General features: G+C 48.9%; 1 protein-coding gene across 4 annotated transcripts in view; it reads left to right on the forward strand.

The window, feature by feature from the left end:
* The window catches only part of LOC127040023 (excitatory amino acid transporter 1-like), a 257,902-nt gene that overhangs the window by 203,583 nt on the left and 39,036 nt on the right, over nt 1–15,283 (forward strand). For all 4 annotated transcript variants that reach the window (XM_050933758.1, XM_050933759.1, XM_050933756.1 and 1 more), the window contains 3 exons: nt 6,657–6,917; nt 9,202–9,339; nt 11,802–12,006. In XM_050933758.1, coding sequence (XP_050789715.1) covers nt 6,701–6,917; nt 9,202–9,339; nt 11,802–12,006 — 560 coding nt within the window. In that variant the 5' untranslated portion in view covers nt 6,657–6,700. The remainder of the gene's footprint in view (nt 1–6,656; nt 6,918–9,201; nt 9,340–11,801; nt 12,007–15,283) is intronic.

Here is a 15,283-nt window from a genome sequence, read left to right on the forward strand (position 1 = left end):
CCTTAATGGGCCATCAAGCCAGCTAGGCGGAGCTGACACCAACTTGTCTGGGGTGTCACCCAGAAGCATAGCATAAATTTGAAATACAGACAGTATAGAGCCAATATTTATAACTTCAACTACAAAAATGATACACACATACAGAGAGCATAACCATAACTAGCCAACCATAACCTTGTCTTAGACATCCTATTTGACCCCCTTTATACAAGATTAGGTGCCACTACCAGACAATGATCTATACAGTGCCAGTTCATGTCAATAACGTCACATACTGCCACGCAGTTAAAACCACCTTCCTGAGCAGCGATGAGCCATGCCTGACTTACTGAGGTTGATGCAATGCAAGTGTAGACATTGCTTGATCTGGGTTGACCCTAACAGTCCTCCAGCAGCTGTCCCACTCCCTACATCAGTGACCACTGTGGTCACAATAGTAAACTCCACTGCTCAGAGCTCACAGAGTCTGGAAGCCACCTCCACCCCGCCCCACTCTTTTAAAACCCTCTTGTGTATTTTGAAATGCCTTTTCCTGATTGCCCACCTTGGCAAACTCACCTAGCAGCTCATCCTTGTTGTGTGCAACTGCCCAACCAACTATGCTGGCTCCACGTGCTAGACATGTTTCTGCCTGCAGTAGACAAGAAGTATTGGATCTCTCAGGCCTGTGGGAGAAGCAACTGCGCAAGCACTGATACAGACCAGCCATAGAAATATGGACATCTGTGAGTAGCTTGTGCAGGGGTGACAGACAAAGGGATATGTATGACAAGGAGCAGCAGCAGTCTTCGCCAGCGATGCCACAAGGCAAGGGAGTGCAACAATAGCTCTGGTTTAAAGATGGCACTCGGCCCATCCCCAAGCTAGTGAAATGACGGTGTCAACTTTTCATTGGTTGACTCATATGAGACGAGGTAGTTGCACAACAAACAGAGGTAGACACTCTGCAATCCTCTCCTGAAGGCTTCTAGGGAGGGCTGCCAGAGCGATTGTTGGCCTCCCTGGCTGCCCAGTACGTCTGTCGCAGCTACTTGGCTTTCCCATGGCTATTCTGCTGGTCCTGTGGTAGCCCTTCTCCTGCATGCCCTGAGCAATCTGCTTATAGATATTCATATTTCTATGGCAAGATTGGAGCTGTGCCTGCACAGCCTCTTCTCCCCACTGCCCCAGGAGATCCTGTGTACTCTGGGCAGGAGTGTGCAGCCGGCATGGTCAGCTGGGCAATTACACTCAACAATGGAGTGCTGCTAGGTGTGCTCACCAAGCCAGGCAACCAGGAAAAAAAACTTCAAAAATTCACAGAGCTTTAAAGGGGAGGGACGGCTTCCTGTCCACCTGACCCCTGGGCAGCAGAGTTCACAGCAGTGACCAGAGTGGTCACGTGGGGCATTGAGGGACAGCTCCTGGAAACCAGTAACTCTTGATGTCAGTAACGCACTAACGCAGTGTCTACATTGACACTGCATTAACTAATTACATTGACCCTGACTTTACGCTGCTTGAGGAGGTGGTGTTATTAAGTAAGCGTAGTGAGGCACGTCAGCGGGAGCCAAATTTAAGTGAAGCCAATTCCAGAGCTAGGTCCAGGTAAGCTGCTGTGTGCTGACCTAACCGTGGTGTAGATCAGTGGTTTTCAAACTTTTTTTCTGGGAACCCAGTTGAAGAAAATTATTGATGCCCATGACCCAACGGAGCTGGGGATGAGGGATTTGGGATGTGGGAGGGGCTCAGTACTGGGGCAGAGGGTTGGGGTGCAGGAGTGGGGCTAGGGGTGAGGGATTTGAGGGGCAGGAAGGGGTTCTGCATTGAGGGGTTGGGGGGCTCAGGGCTGGGGCAGTGGATTGGGGTGCAGGAGGAGGTCAGGGTTCTGGGCTGGGGGTGTAGGCTCTGGGGTGGTGCTGGGGATGAGGGGTTTGAGGTGCAGGAAAGGGTTCCGGATTTGTAGGGGCTGAGGCTGGGGAAGGGGTTTTGGGTGTGAGGTTGGGGTGTAGGCTTATCTCTGGTGGCTCCCGGTCAGCATCGCAGCTGGGGTACAGAGGCAGGCTTCCCGCCTGTCCTGGTACCACAGACCAAGCTGTGCGCCGGAAGCAGCCAGCAGCAGGTCCCACTCCTAGGTGGAGGCACACACCTCTCGCCTGTAGGCATCACCCTCCAGCTCCCATTCGCTGGTTCCTGGCCAATGGGAATGTGGAGGCAGTGCTTGGGGTGGGAGCAACATGCGGAGCCCCGTGGCCCCCCTGCCTAGAAGCCGGACCCACTCCTGGCCACTTCCGGGGCACAGCGTGGAGTTGGAACAGGTAGACACTAGCCTGCATTAGCTGGGCAGCACTGCCAACGGGACTTTTAATGGCCTGGTTGGCGGTGCTGACCAGAGCAAGGTGACCCAGTGCCTGACATGCCACAACCCAGTACTGGGTCACAACCCATGGATTGAAAAACACTGGTGTAGACCAGGCCTTTGCCTCCTAGTGCCCATCTGGAAATGTTTTTCAGGAGAGGAAGCTATAAAAAGGAGAGACAAACACCCCAAGCCACCTCCCTCTCTTTCACTGCCCATCATATTCACCCTGATGAGACAAAGGAAGCATTTGTTGGACTCTGTGGGAGGGGTTCTGACCTGAGAGTTTGGTTCATAATCTGCTGAAACATGTGGTGAGAAATTTTGCTTGGATCTAGTATAGTGAAGTTATATGCAGTGTAGATGTAGCTGTGGCGGTCCCAGAATACTAGTGAGACAAGGTGAGTGAACTAATATCTTTTATTGGACCAGCTTCTGGACAAGCTTTCAAGCCACCCAGAGCTCTTCTTCAGGTCTAGGAAAGTTACGCCCAGAGTCACAGCAAAATGCAATGTGGAACAGATTGTTTAGCGTAAGTAGTTAGCACATATTGTAAGGGATCATTCAAGGTAGAGTGGGCTATAGTCTTATGACCACATGGGTCATTAGCAGGGTTTGAACCTTTAGATCCACACACAGACCTCTGTGACTTGAGCTAAATGAGTAACTGGTAGCAGTGGTAGGTTGTCATCCTCTATATGGCCCAGCACTCAAGGGGGATGGGACCCTTTGCCAGTGGGTTTCACAGCGATTTGCTGGCAGTGGAGGACAGTGAGACTCAGGGATCTAGGGTTCCATTCCAGGCTCTGGAGGGACATGTGCTTTTGTGGGCACAGACTCTTTTTCCCCTTCCCCCCTAAGCTTGACCCCTTCTGCCCCATTCCCTCTGACCTGTCCTTGTCCTAGTTCTCTCACTTTCCCACCCTGGCTGCTCATCTCGGTCCCATTCCAGTCCCCACTCTCCACTCCTCAGGCTTCTCATCCCAGTCCCAATTTCCTTTCCCATACAGTCCCAGTTTCTGCCTCTCAGCTCTTCCTCTGATCTGTCTCTTTCTGTCTCCTGGCCTGTAGTCACTCCCCATCCTGTCTACATTTCCCATCCCCAGTGGCTCCCAGTTCCAGTCTCCCTCTCTGAGCTACCTGTCCAATCTCAATTTCGTCCCCCACCCCAACTTTTTGTCCCCATCTCTTTGCCCAGCTGGACGCAGTTCTCCCCTCGCACCCTGATTCTTCATCAGATCTGTCTCACCTCACCCTGCTTCTGCCCCCACTGGTTCGTAGTCCCAGTCTCCTTGTCTAGCCAGTCCCAGTCTCCCCCCAACTCCTAGTCCTAATTTTCCTCTCCTCTCCAGCAGCCTGCAGTCCCACTTTCCCCCCACCCACAAGCTCTTTGCCTCAGCCCACCCCCTTCACTATCCCTTGCCCCAGAGGTCCAGCTCTTATCCCCGCTGCATTTGAATCAGGTAGCTTCCTCATCCATGTTGCCTGGGCCCAGCAAGGGGATCATTGAGAGCACAGGAGAAATAGGTTCCCTGCTTTCAATTCCTGTGCACAGATCAGGAACCAACCCCAGCCCACAGCAACCAAGAGCCGCAATTGCAGGAAAAGTCCCATTCAGCCTCAGTCTGGAGCATGTTCTGTGTGGATGAAATCTTCAGGGGATTTAACTGCAAAGCTCTAGCCAGCCTCTACTGAGCATGTTTGAACTGAAATTTTTCAAAGGCTTGTAACTTGGCAAAAATTTTGACAGATTTTCATGGGGATGGCAAAAGGCACGTTCCTGACCAATGGCATCCTTGTGCCAAATGTTAAGTCCCTACTCCGTAAGAACGACTGTACTGGATCAGACCAAAGGTCCATCCAGCCCAGTATCCTGTCTTCTGACAGTGGCCAATGCCAGGTGCCCCAGAGGGAATGAACAGATCAGGTAATCATCAAATGATCTGTCCCCTGTCACCCATTCCCAGCTTCTGGCAAACAGAGGCTAGGGACACCATCCCAGCCAATCCTGGCTAATAGCCATTGATGGACCTATCCTCCAAAAACTTATCTAGTTCTTTTTTGAATCGTTATAGTCTTGGACTTCACAACATCCCCTGGCAAGGAGTTCCACAGGTTGGCTCTGTGTTGTGTGAAGAAATATTTCCTCTTGTTTGTTTTAAACCTGCTGCCTATTAATTTCATTTGGTGACCCCTAGTTCTTGTGTTATGAGAAGGAGTAAATAACACTGCCTTATTTATTTACTTATTTACCAGTCATGATTTTATAGACCTCTATCATATCCCCCCCCCCTTAGTCATCTTTTTTCCCAGCTGAAAAGTCCCAGTCTTATTAATCTGTCCTCATATGGCAGCCGTTCCATATCCCTCCTCATTTTTGTTGCCCTTTTCTGAACCTTTTCCAATTCCAATATATCTCTTTTGAGATGGAGCGACCACAGCTGCATGCAGTATTCAAAAGATCTGGGTGTACCATTTATATAGAAGCAATATGATATTTTCTGTCTTATTATCTATCTATTATCTCCAAAGCATTGAGGCCTTAGACTTCTTAAAGAAAAGGTCTCCAGAATTTTTTAACATGGAGAAAACAACATATTTTCATTAACCGTGTTCTTTGAAATGGTGGCAGTGTTTTGGCTGACATTTTCCCAAAAATTCAGCCTGAGGTACAAATGATTCAAGTTTGACCAAGGTATATGCAACTGAAAACAGAGTCTTATAATGGGGAATGTTGAGCAACTGTAGCCTTGCCTATAACATCTGATCTGGGACTCAGCGCTTCCCAGCATTACAAGAAGGAGCTTGCATTTGGGGAGCCAGAAGAGCTTTAAAATGACTCTGACTGAGGACTAATTAAAAAGTGCAATTGGTCCAATTTTCCCAAGTAACCTCACACAACAGCAGCACCGATGAGGGGGAATGAGAGGCTGGGTTGTGGAAGAGGCCAGCAACTGACCCACATGATAACAGAAAATCTCTCATTTGAGGTGAATTTGCCATTATGGGCGTAGATAAAATTTCACCTTTTCCATCTAAACCCAGGGTTGTGAGTTCAATCCTTGAGGGAGCCATTTAGGGAACTGGTGTAAAAATCTGTCTGGGGATTGGTCCTGCTTTGAGCAGAGGGTTGGATTAGATTATCTCCTGAGGTCCCTTCCAACCCTGATATTCTATGATTCTATGAGCCATCAGACTCTTTTCAGGGATAATAGTGTAATTGTGTGTGCACACTCACACATACACGCTTTGCAATCACACATACTCATATACACATATTCACACACACACGCTGTCAAACACAAATTCACACACAGACACATACTCACAAAACAATACAAATTTAAATTAAAAAAGCACACACTCATTCCCAGTCCCACAACACACAAACTCTCACTAACTCACGCACTGTTGCCTTCAGGGAATCATGCAACTTTGTAAAGTCAAAGGATGAGCTTGCACTCTCAGTCACACTGGTGTAAATCAAAGTTTACTCCATTGACTGTTCTGGATTTGCTCCACATTTTCGCTGGTGTAACTGAGAGTAGAATTAGGCCCATTATTTGCCTCTCTGTAGAGAAAGAGGTGCTTTTGACCTTCAGATCTGTAAACACAAGAAAGGACTCCAGGTGTGCCAGTGAAAATAAACCAGGAAGAATTCTTTCAGCTTGTTTTGGGGGAGGAAGAAGCAATGAAGACGTTTCAGACGTGCTGTTTGAAAGCTGTGCAATTGAAATAAAATTTACAAATAACAGAGAAAAAAATCACAACTTTCCCACTCGGTGAAAGCTACAGAGGGCTTTTGTTTCTTTCCTCTGTGTCCATGAAAAACATAGGGGCTATTTTCCCTTATGCAACATTGTTTTTGCAGCACCAGTTTGGGAAGTTTGGTTTGCTCCTTGGGCTTCTATGGAATCATTTGTATATTTTAAAAAAATATCATCTGGATGGAGAAGGAGAACTCTCATCATTGTCCAGCCCACAAATTCTCTTGAAAAGGAGTGAGAATGTCCATCTGGTCTCAGCCATGCCCAAGCCAGTGCCTGCATTCCCTGCAGAGCGGCTCCTGTTCCCCTGCTGCTTGGGCGAAATGATAGCATTGTAGCTTTTAAACTAGAGTCGGAATCGAAGTAATTCTGACCCCTGGCAGCTCCTCAAATGCAATGTCCTGTTTCTGATTCTGCTCTGAGGGGCTTTCCAGAACAGCCTCCCAAACAGCCTGAGTAGTTATATCTCGAGGGCTGGGGGGCACTGTCAAGATTAGGGAGATTTCATGCTGCCTTCTGACTCTTTCTCCACTTTGCTTCTCCCCTTCTAGTTTCCCAAGAACTGTGTTTTCTGGACCAGGGGCTCGATCTGATTATGAGTGACCAGCGGGGCCATGTGAACAGCCTCTTCCTGAATGAGGAGTCAGCCAAGCGTCTCAGGTCCAACAGCCGGGTGCAGCGCTTCCAACAAGCAGTGCAGGAGCGGGCAGCACGGGCCAAGAAGCGGATGCACAGCATCACCAAAGACAGTGCCAAGGGCTTCCTCAGGAGAAATGCCTTTGTCCTCTTCACCATCACTGCTGTCCTACTGGGTAGGGAGCCTGTGCAGGGCAGTGCTGTGGTGCCTGAGGAGATTCATTAAGTTAACACAAAGGTTGATTAAAAAAGCGTGCCGGGGTCAGGGTTCTGCCACAAACACACTCTGTGCCCTTGGGCAAGTCCCTTCATCTCTCAGTGCCTCCATTATCAGGCATTGCATTGCAAGAGCATCTACAGATGCCTGTGAAGGATCAGGGCCTTATTGTACTGTCCACTGTTCCCACCTGGAACGCAGAGCCAGGCTTCGCCTCACAGAGCTGGCTGGCTCTGCACTAGGAATGTTTGCTGGTATAAGGCTGTTGTGCAGGGGTGATTCTTTACAACAGTTTATAGAGGCAGAAACTGCTCATGTAGTTGCAGTTATTCCAGAAAAAGGTCATCTTTAGCTCATTTGCCTTGGGGCACTGTATAGCTTTACTAGCTAAAAGCCCTCTGCTGCTATAAGCTGTGCCTCCACTAAGGGGGTTTGCTGCACCTGGGAAAGTGAGGATGATATGAGAGCCTCAGGCACAAGGCACTGCCTGTGTGCAAAGCATCATGGTTCCAGCACGCGGTGGCTCATAACAGCCAGCCTCAGAAGAGAACTGCAGAAAGTGACACTAAACCTCTGCTGCACAAGGTTCTCTGAGAGCTTTACAGACAGTCAGTCCCTCAGGAAGCCTCCCAGCCCCAACAGGGTGAGTCTTCTTATCCCCACTGCCCAGAGGGGAAACTGAGGCAGGGAGCCATCCTGTAACTCACTTTAGACCAGCCAAAGGAGTGGTAGAATCTCCATCACTTGGATTCTTTAAATCAAAGCTGGACGTCTTTTTCTAAAAGATCCACTCTAGCTCAGCCATTTCAATTGGCTCGCTGCAGAATCATGGGGTGAAGTCTCTGGCCTGTGCAATGCAGGCAGTCAGATGGACTCTTCTAGCCTTGAAGTGTTTGCATGGGTGAGCTGCATGGCTAGAAATACAACCCAGGAGTGCAGCAGGGAAGTTTAGAGCAGTGCTGTTCCCCCTCTTGCTGAAGGCTGGCTGGTGTACTCTCATGGTGTGGCTCCTGTTTACCAGACGGGGAGCTCACCATTTACATGAGCAACATCCTCTGTAATAAGGGAGTCTCAGGAATCGTTATCCCGGGGAAAGGGCCATTCTCCATGCCTGGCACATTCGTGCTCACTGAGGCAATGGCTAAAGGACAGGCCTCTCACAGGGGGCTGTGTTTAACCCTTTGATTGCACAGATTCATTCCCTCCCAAGTCAGCATCTCACCTCAGCCTTTAATTTAGACGTGGTGGCATCCCAGAGATCTGAACCCAGCGAGGTGGCTCTGAGCTCTCAGTGCACGGTGCACAGGAGGAGCTGGGCCAACGATGGGGCTAGCAAAGTATAGAAAGCAGAGGAGCAGGCGCCTCTTACAGCTGTAGCGCGACCCCTCTGGCTGCTGTAAAGAGCTGTACTCAAAGGCAGCTCAGCTGAGGAAATGGGAAGGAAACTGGGGGGAACCCTTCAAGCTTGAGAAGCAGTTTGGAGGGCTCAGCTCCCACAGGGATGGGACATTCTGTTATTTGTTTATAACTCTCCTGGGAAAGAATCACCAGGTTTGGCACCCGAGCAGCATCAGGCTGCCATGCTTATTGTTCCTAGGGACCCGGTTCCACCGTCATGTCTCCAAAGGGCTTGCACCGCTCGTGGTACTAACAGTATTTTGGCATCTCTGCAAAAGCCGGGATGTCTGAGGGACCAATTGGCCCTGTGCCCATTGCAGGAGGGGAAGGACAGTGGAAGAGGGCCCAGAGCCCACCATAGGCCCTATGTGCATGGTGGGGGATGAGTCTAGGAGGGAGGACCCATAGCCTGCCTTGTGCACACTGGAAGTGGGGAGGGGGACAGCGGTTAGGAGGGGAGGGCCCAGTGCCCACCATAGGCCCTGTGCACATTGCATGTCTGCAGGGGCAGGGAGCACAGGAATGCCAGCCAACACTCCGGAATTGTCCTGGCATGTCCAGGAATTAAAGATCAATCTTTAATTAAAGATTAGGTCACGTAATGAAACCTCCAGGAATATCTCCAATCAAAATTGGCAGTCCTAGGGCAGTAGGGGAGGGCCCAGTGCCTGCCAAAGGCCTGGGGTCAAGGGGGCAGCAGGGCCCGCCGTTGGGCTGGTGTGCATGAGGAAGGCAGCAGGACAGGACCCAGGGCCCACACTGCAGGTGCTGTCACTCTAGCAGGATTTGGAGATGCTGCTGGGGCAGACACCATCCTGTTTCCCTTCTTATCCCTTATTTCTCAGGGATCATTTTGGCCTTTGCCCTCCGACCCTACAAGATGACCTATCGCCAGATCAAGTATTTCTCCTTCCCAGGAGAGCTGCTGATGCGGATGCTCCAGATGCTGGTTCTTCCCCTCATTGTCTCCAGCCTGGTCACAGGTGAGGGACCTTTCCTGGTGCTTGCAGCTGTCTGCATCCTACAGGCCATGCAGCACCCTGCAAAAGCACTGCCAGCCAGTGACCCAGCTCGCGCTGCAGGTCCCTGACTGACCTTGTCCAGGCCTTGTCTGGGATTATGGCAAGTGGGATTGACTCATCTGTCCCCTGGCTGCCTTGGTGTGGAGGTCAGGGGAGCAGGAAGTCTTTTGCCTGTCTGGGAAGGGTGAGGGGGAAGCATGATGGTCCTGCCAGCCCCCAGTGCTGCAATCCTGAGACTTAAAGATGCACTGGGGGGCGGGGAGGGGCTGGAGGTATTCATTTGCCTTCAGACGTTAGGAGGAGGTGCCCACCCCCAAAGCGGGTGTGAGCATTGCAGGGTCACAGTGCACCTGAGATAGCCAGGCAAAACTGTAGGTTGCCCAATGGCTGCTTGGAGGGGGCTCCCTTTCCCCTTCGCTAACACAGCAGCCATTCCAGCACCCTCCAGCCCGCTCCCCATCACTGTCCTGGTTCCCTATCCTCCCTGCCCACCTGCTCTGCCTCATAATTCACATCCCCTCAAGGGCTCTCAAAGGCTCCTGTCTCCAGACCTCCTCCCACCTTGACCAGCCCCCATCTTTCACTCCCTTCTCCTTTACCCTACCTCCTCCTTTTCTCTGTCACCCCATTTCTTTGCACTCCCTACAGTCTCCTCATGCTTCTCTTCAGTCTGCCTCGTATGCCCCGCAAAGTTTGCTTTCTGCCCCCACATTTCCCTACACACCCAAAGCCTGCCTCCCACACCCCATGTTCCTCTGCAGCCTCCAAAATCTGCCTCTCACACCTCCTGCACCCAACAAAGTCTGTCTCCTGCAACTCACATTCCCTCCTCCCACTCAGTCTCCCTGCCCTTTTGCACCCACATCTTCCTGCACACTAAACCCTTCTGCCTGTCCCCACAATCCCTGCACTCCAAACCCTGCCTTCCATCCCCACATCTCCCTGCACCCCAAACCTGCCTCCCACCCCAAACACTGCCTCTGACCCCCATATCTCCATGCAACCCTGCCTTATAGAATCATAGAATATCAGGGTTGGAAGAGACCTCAGGAGGTCATGTAGTCCAATCCCCTGCTCAAAGTAGGACCAACCCCAACTAAATCATCCCAGCCAGGGCTTTGTCAAGCCTGACCTTAAAAATCTCTAAGGAAGGAGATTCCACCACCTCCCTAGGGAACCCATTCCACTGCTTCACCACCCTACTAGTGAAAAAGTTTTTCCTAATATCCAACCTAAACCTCCCCCGCTGCAACTTGAGACCTTTACTTCTTGTTCTGTCATCAGGGACCACTGAAAATAGTCTAGATCCATCCTCTTTGGAATCCCCTTTCAGGTAGTTGAAAACAGCTATCAAATCCCCCCTCATTCTTCTCTTCTGCAGACTAAACAATCCCAGTTCCCTCAGCCTCTCCTCAGAAGTCGTGCTCCAGCCCCCTAATGATTTTTGTTGCCCTCCACTGGACTCTTTCGAATTTTTCCACATCCTCCTTGTAGTGTGGGGCCCAAAACTGGACACAGTACTCCAGATGAGACCTCACCAATGCTGAATAGAGGGGAATGATCACATCCCTCGATCTGCTGACAATGCCCCTACTTATACAGCCCAAAATGCTGTTAGCCTTCTTGGCAACAAGGGCACACTGTTGACTCATATCCAGCTTCTCGTCCACTGTAACTCCAAGGTCCTTTTCTGCAGAACTGCTGCCTAGCCATTCGGTCCCTAGTCTGTAACAGTGAATGGGATTCTTCCGTCGTAAGTGCAGAACTCTGCCTTCCACCCCCACATATCCCTGCACCCCAAACCTGCCTCCCACCCCCACATCCTGCACCCCAAACCCTGCCTCCCACTCGCACATCTTCCTGCACCCCAAACCCTGCCCCCAACCCGCCTACATCTCCCTGCAACCCTGCCTTCCACCCCCACATATCCCTGCACCTCAAACCTGCCTCCCACCCCCACATCCTCCTGCACCCCAAACCCTGCCTCCCACTCGCACATCTTCCTGCACCCCAAACCCTGCCCCCAACCCGCCTACATCTCCCTGCAACCCTGCCTTCCACCCACACATCTCCCTGCATCCAAAACCCTGTCTCTGACCCCTCCATATCTCCTTGTAACCCCGCATTCCACTCCCACTTCTCCCTGCACCCCAAACCTGCCTCCCACCTCCACATCCCCCTGCACCCCAAACCCTGCCTCTCAACCCCACATCTCCCTGATTCCTCCTCAGTGTGCTATTCCCTTCTTCAATCCATATTCCCTTGCACCCCCACAGCCTTCTTCCACACCCCACATTGCCTTAGAGCCCCCAAAGTCTACTTCCTGCACCCCACAGTCCCCTGCACCCCCAAACTCTCCCTCCAGCCCCACCACTGATTGAAGAGATAGATGTTCTTGCCTTGTTCTGTGTGTGGCTGCCCAGGCATGGCCTCACTGGATGGCAAAGCCTCTGGGAAGATGGGGCTGCGGGCCGTAGTCTACTACATGATGACAACCATCATAGCGGTCTTCATCGGCATCCTCATGGTGATCATCATCCATCCAGGCAAAGGGTCCAAAGACAAACTGCACCGGGAGGGCAAGATTGAGCAGGTGCAAACAACTGATGCCTTCATGGACCTGGTCAGGTGAGTAAACAAGTTGGTGTGCAGTAAGAACATGCCCCTGTGATAAGGTTGCCATCCTGCACTGAAAGCCATTCAAACCCCTGCACTGCCCTTGGAGAATATGCTCTGAATAACCTCTGAAAGGAGACTGAGGCGTTGTCTTTCAGAGTTTCCCAGGGGCGCTCGACCTCCTCTGCTCCACCCCAAACCCTGCCCCCACTGCACCCCACCCGTCCCATTCTGCCTCCCACCCTGCCTCTTCCCACCCCATTCTGCGCCTCTGCCCTTGCCTCTTTCTGCTCTGCTCCTCCCCTTCCCCCCAGCTCCTCCTGCACCCTGCTGAACAGCTGATCACCAGTGGATAACATAAAACAAGCATCTGAACAACAATATATTCACACCATCTGTTGCAGAAAAACCTGAAGTGTTAGTCTTCCTCCTCCTCATCATACTCACCAGCACCATCATCACCAGTGGCCATCATCCTGGCATCTCCCAAGGCAGGCAGGCAGGCTGAGATACAATTTTTATAATGGGTTATGCTGATGCCCCTATGCCTAATGCATGTTCAGTAGGGGTTTCAGCCCCTTTTCTTATCTGTATTTCCTCACCTAGTAATGCTGAGGTGCCCTTCTCCCATAAGTTAATAGGCCTTTTACCTCAAGTTCATTAACATATACATCAATTAGTTACCATGACCTTCTGGTGGTCAGACATCTGCTGATGTTCCTAACTTAAAAATATCTAAAACTGATATCAACAGGCATCATGTGGTCATCTATCAGCAGTTGGGTCATTACAGCATTCTATGGTGTGATATCTCATGATCTAGGGTTACTGCTGGTCAGCTGTTTATGTTAAGGCTTTTGGGACCTTATCTCTTGATTAGTTTAGCTAAACTATTGTCTTGTAGGCCTTGAGGCTTGTAGGGTCATTGGATTACTGCCTTAATTTATGCCCATGCCTTACCTAAACTTTGTCTACACTGGCAAGTGAAAGACAAACTTTTGTCATCCAGAGGTGTTAAAAAGCACCCTCCTGAAAGACAAAAGTTTGGTTAACCGCTTCTTGGGGGAGGAAGTTTTTTGTTGGCAGGAGAGAACAGCGTCTACACAGCACGCCTTTTAGCAGCACAGCCATGTCACTAGAAGCTGTGGAGTGTAGACGTAGCCTTAGCATAGGCTACAGCTCACATACAGTAAGAACATAAGAACGGCCACACTGAGTCAGACTATGGTTCATCTAGCCCAGACTTCTGTCTTCCAGCAGTGGCTGGTGCCAGATGCTTCAGAGGGAATGAACAGAACAGGGCAATTTATCAAGTGATCCATCCCTGTTGTCCAGTGCCAGCTTCTGGAGTCAGATATATGGGGGCACCCAGAGCATGGGGTTGCATTCTTGGCCATCTTAACTAACAGCCATTAATGGACCTATCCTTATGAATTCCTTTTTGAACCAAGTTATACATTTAACTTTCACAACATCCCCAACAAGTCCCACAGATTGTCTGTTGTGTTATTTTATAGACCTCTATCATATCCCCCGTTAGTTGTTTCTTTTCTAAGCCGAACAATTCAAGTCTTTTAAATCTGTTTAAGCCATTCCGTTCCCCCAATCATTTTAGTTGCTCTTCTCTGAACTTTTTCCAATTCTAATATATCTTTTTTGAGGTGGGGCCACTAAGACTGCATGCAATATTCAAATACCATGGATTTATGTAGTGGCATTGTGATATTTTCTATCTTATCCTCTCTCTTTCTTAATGGTTCCTAATATTATGTACCTTGAGCAGATGTGTTCAGAGAACTATCCACAGTGACTCCAAGATCTCTTTCTTGAGAGGTAACAGCTAATTTAGACCCTGTAATTTTGTATATAGTGGTTCCTAACATTCTATTAGATATTTTGACTGCCAGTGCACACTGAGCAGATGTTTTCAGAGAACTATCCACAGTGACTCCAAGATCTCTTTCTTGTGTGGTAATAGTTAATTTAGACCCCATCATTTTATAATAGGGCTGTTGATTAATTGCAGTTCACTCACGCGATTAACTCAAAAAAATTAATTGTGATTTAAAAAATTAATCATGATTAATTGCAGTTTTAATTGCACTGTTAAACAATAGAATACCAATGGAAATTTATTAACTATTTTTGGATGTTTTTCTACATTTTCAAATATCTTGATTTAAATTATAATACAGAATGCAAAGTGTACAGTGTTCACATTATATTATAATTTTTATTACAAATATTTGCTCAGTAAAAATGATAAACAAAAGAAATAGTATTTTTCAATTCACCTCATATAAGTACCATAATGCAATCTCTTTATTGTGAAAGCGCAACTTACAAATGTAGATTATTTTTGTTACGTAACTGCACTCAGAAACAAAACAGTATAAAACTTTAGAGCCTACAAGTCATAGAATCAGAATCATAGAATATTAGGGCTGGAAGGGACCTCAGGAGGTCATCTAGTCCAACCCCCTGCTCAAAGCAGGACCAATCCCCAACAAGTCCACTCAGTCCTACTTCTTATTCAGCCAATCACTAAGTCAGACAAGTTTGTTTACATTTATGGGAGATAATACTGCCAGCTTGTTATTTACAATGTCACCTGAAAGTGAGAACAGGCATTCGCATGGCACTTTTGTAGCCGGCATTGCAAGGTATTGACGTGCCAGATATGCTAAACATTCATGTGCCCCTTCATGCTTCAGCTACCATGACAGAGGACATGTTTCCTTGCTGATGATGCTCGTTTAAAAAATAATGGGTTAATTAAATTTTGACTGAACTCCTTGGGGGAGAATAGTATGTCTCCTGCTCTGTTTTACCCACATTCTGCCATATATTTAATATTATAGCAGTCTTGGATGATGACCCAGCACGTCGTTCTTTTTAAAAAACACTTTCACTGCAGATTTGACACAACACAAAGAAAGTACCAATGTGAGATTTCTAAAGATAGCTATAGCACTTGACCCAAGATTTAAGAATCTGAAGTGCTGTCCAAAATCTGAGAGGGACGAGGTGTGGAGCATGTTTTCAGAAGTCTTAAAAGAGCAACACTCTGATGCAGGAACTACAAAACATGAACCATCGAAAAAGAAAATCAACTTCCTGAGGTGGCATCTGAGTTAGAGGATGAAAGTGAACATGTGTCGGTCTGCTCTGCTTTGGATTGTTATCGAGCAGAACCCGTCATCAGCATGGATACATGTCCTCTGGCATGGTAGTTGCAGCATCAAGGGACATATGAATCTTTAGCTCATCTGGCACGTAAATATCTTGC

This window comes from Gopherus flavomarginatus, chromosome 24 (assembly GCF_025201925.1).
Source record: "Gopherus flavomarginatus isolate rGopFla2 chromosome 24, rGopFla2.mat.asm, whole genome shotgun sequence".
In the NCBI taxonomy this organism is placed as follows: domain Eukaryota; kingdom Metazoa; phylum Chordata; order Testudines; family Testudinidae; genus Gopherus; species Gopherus flavomarginatus.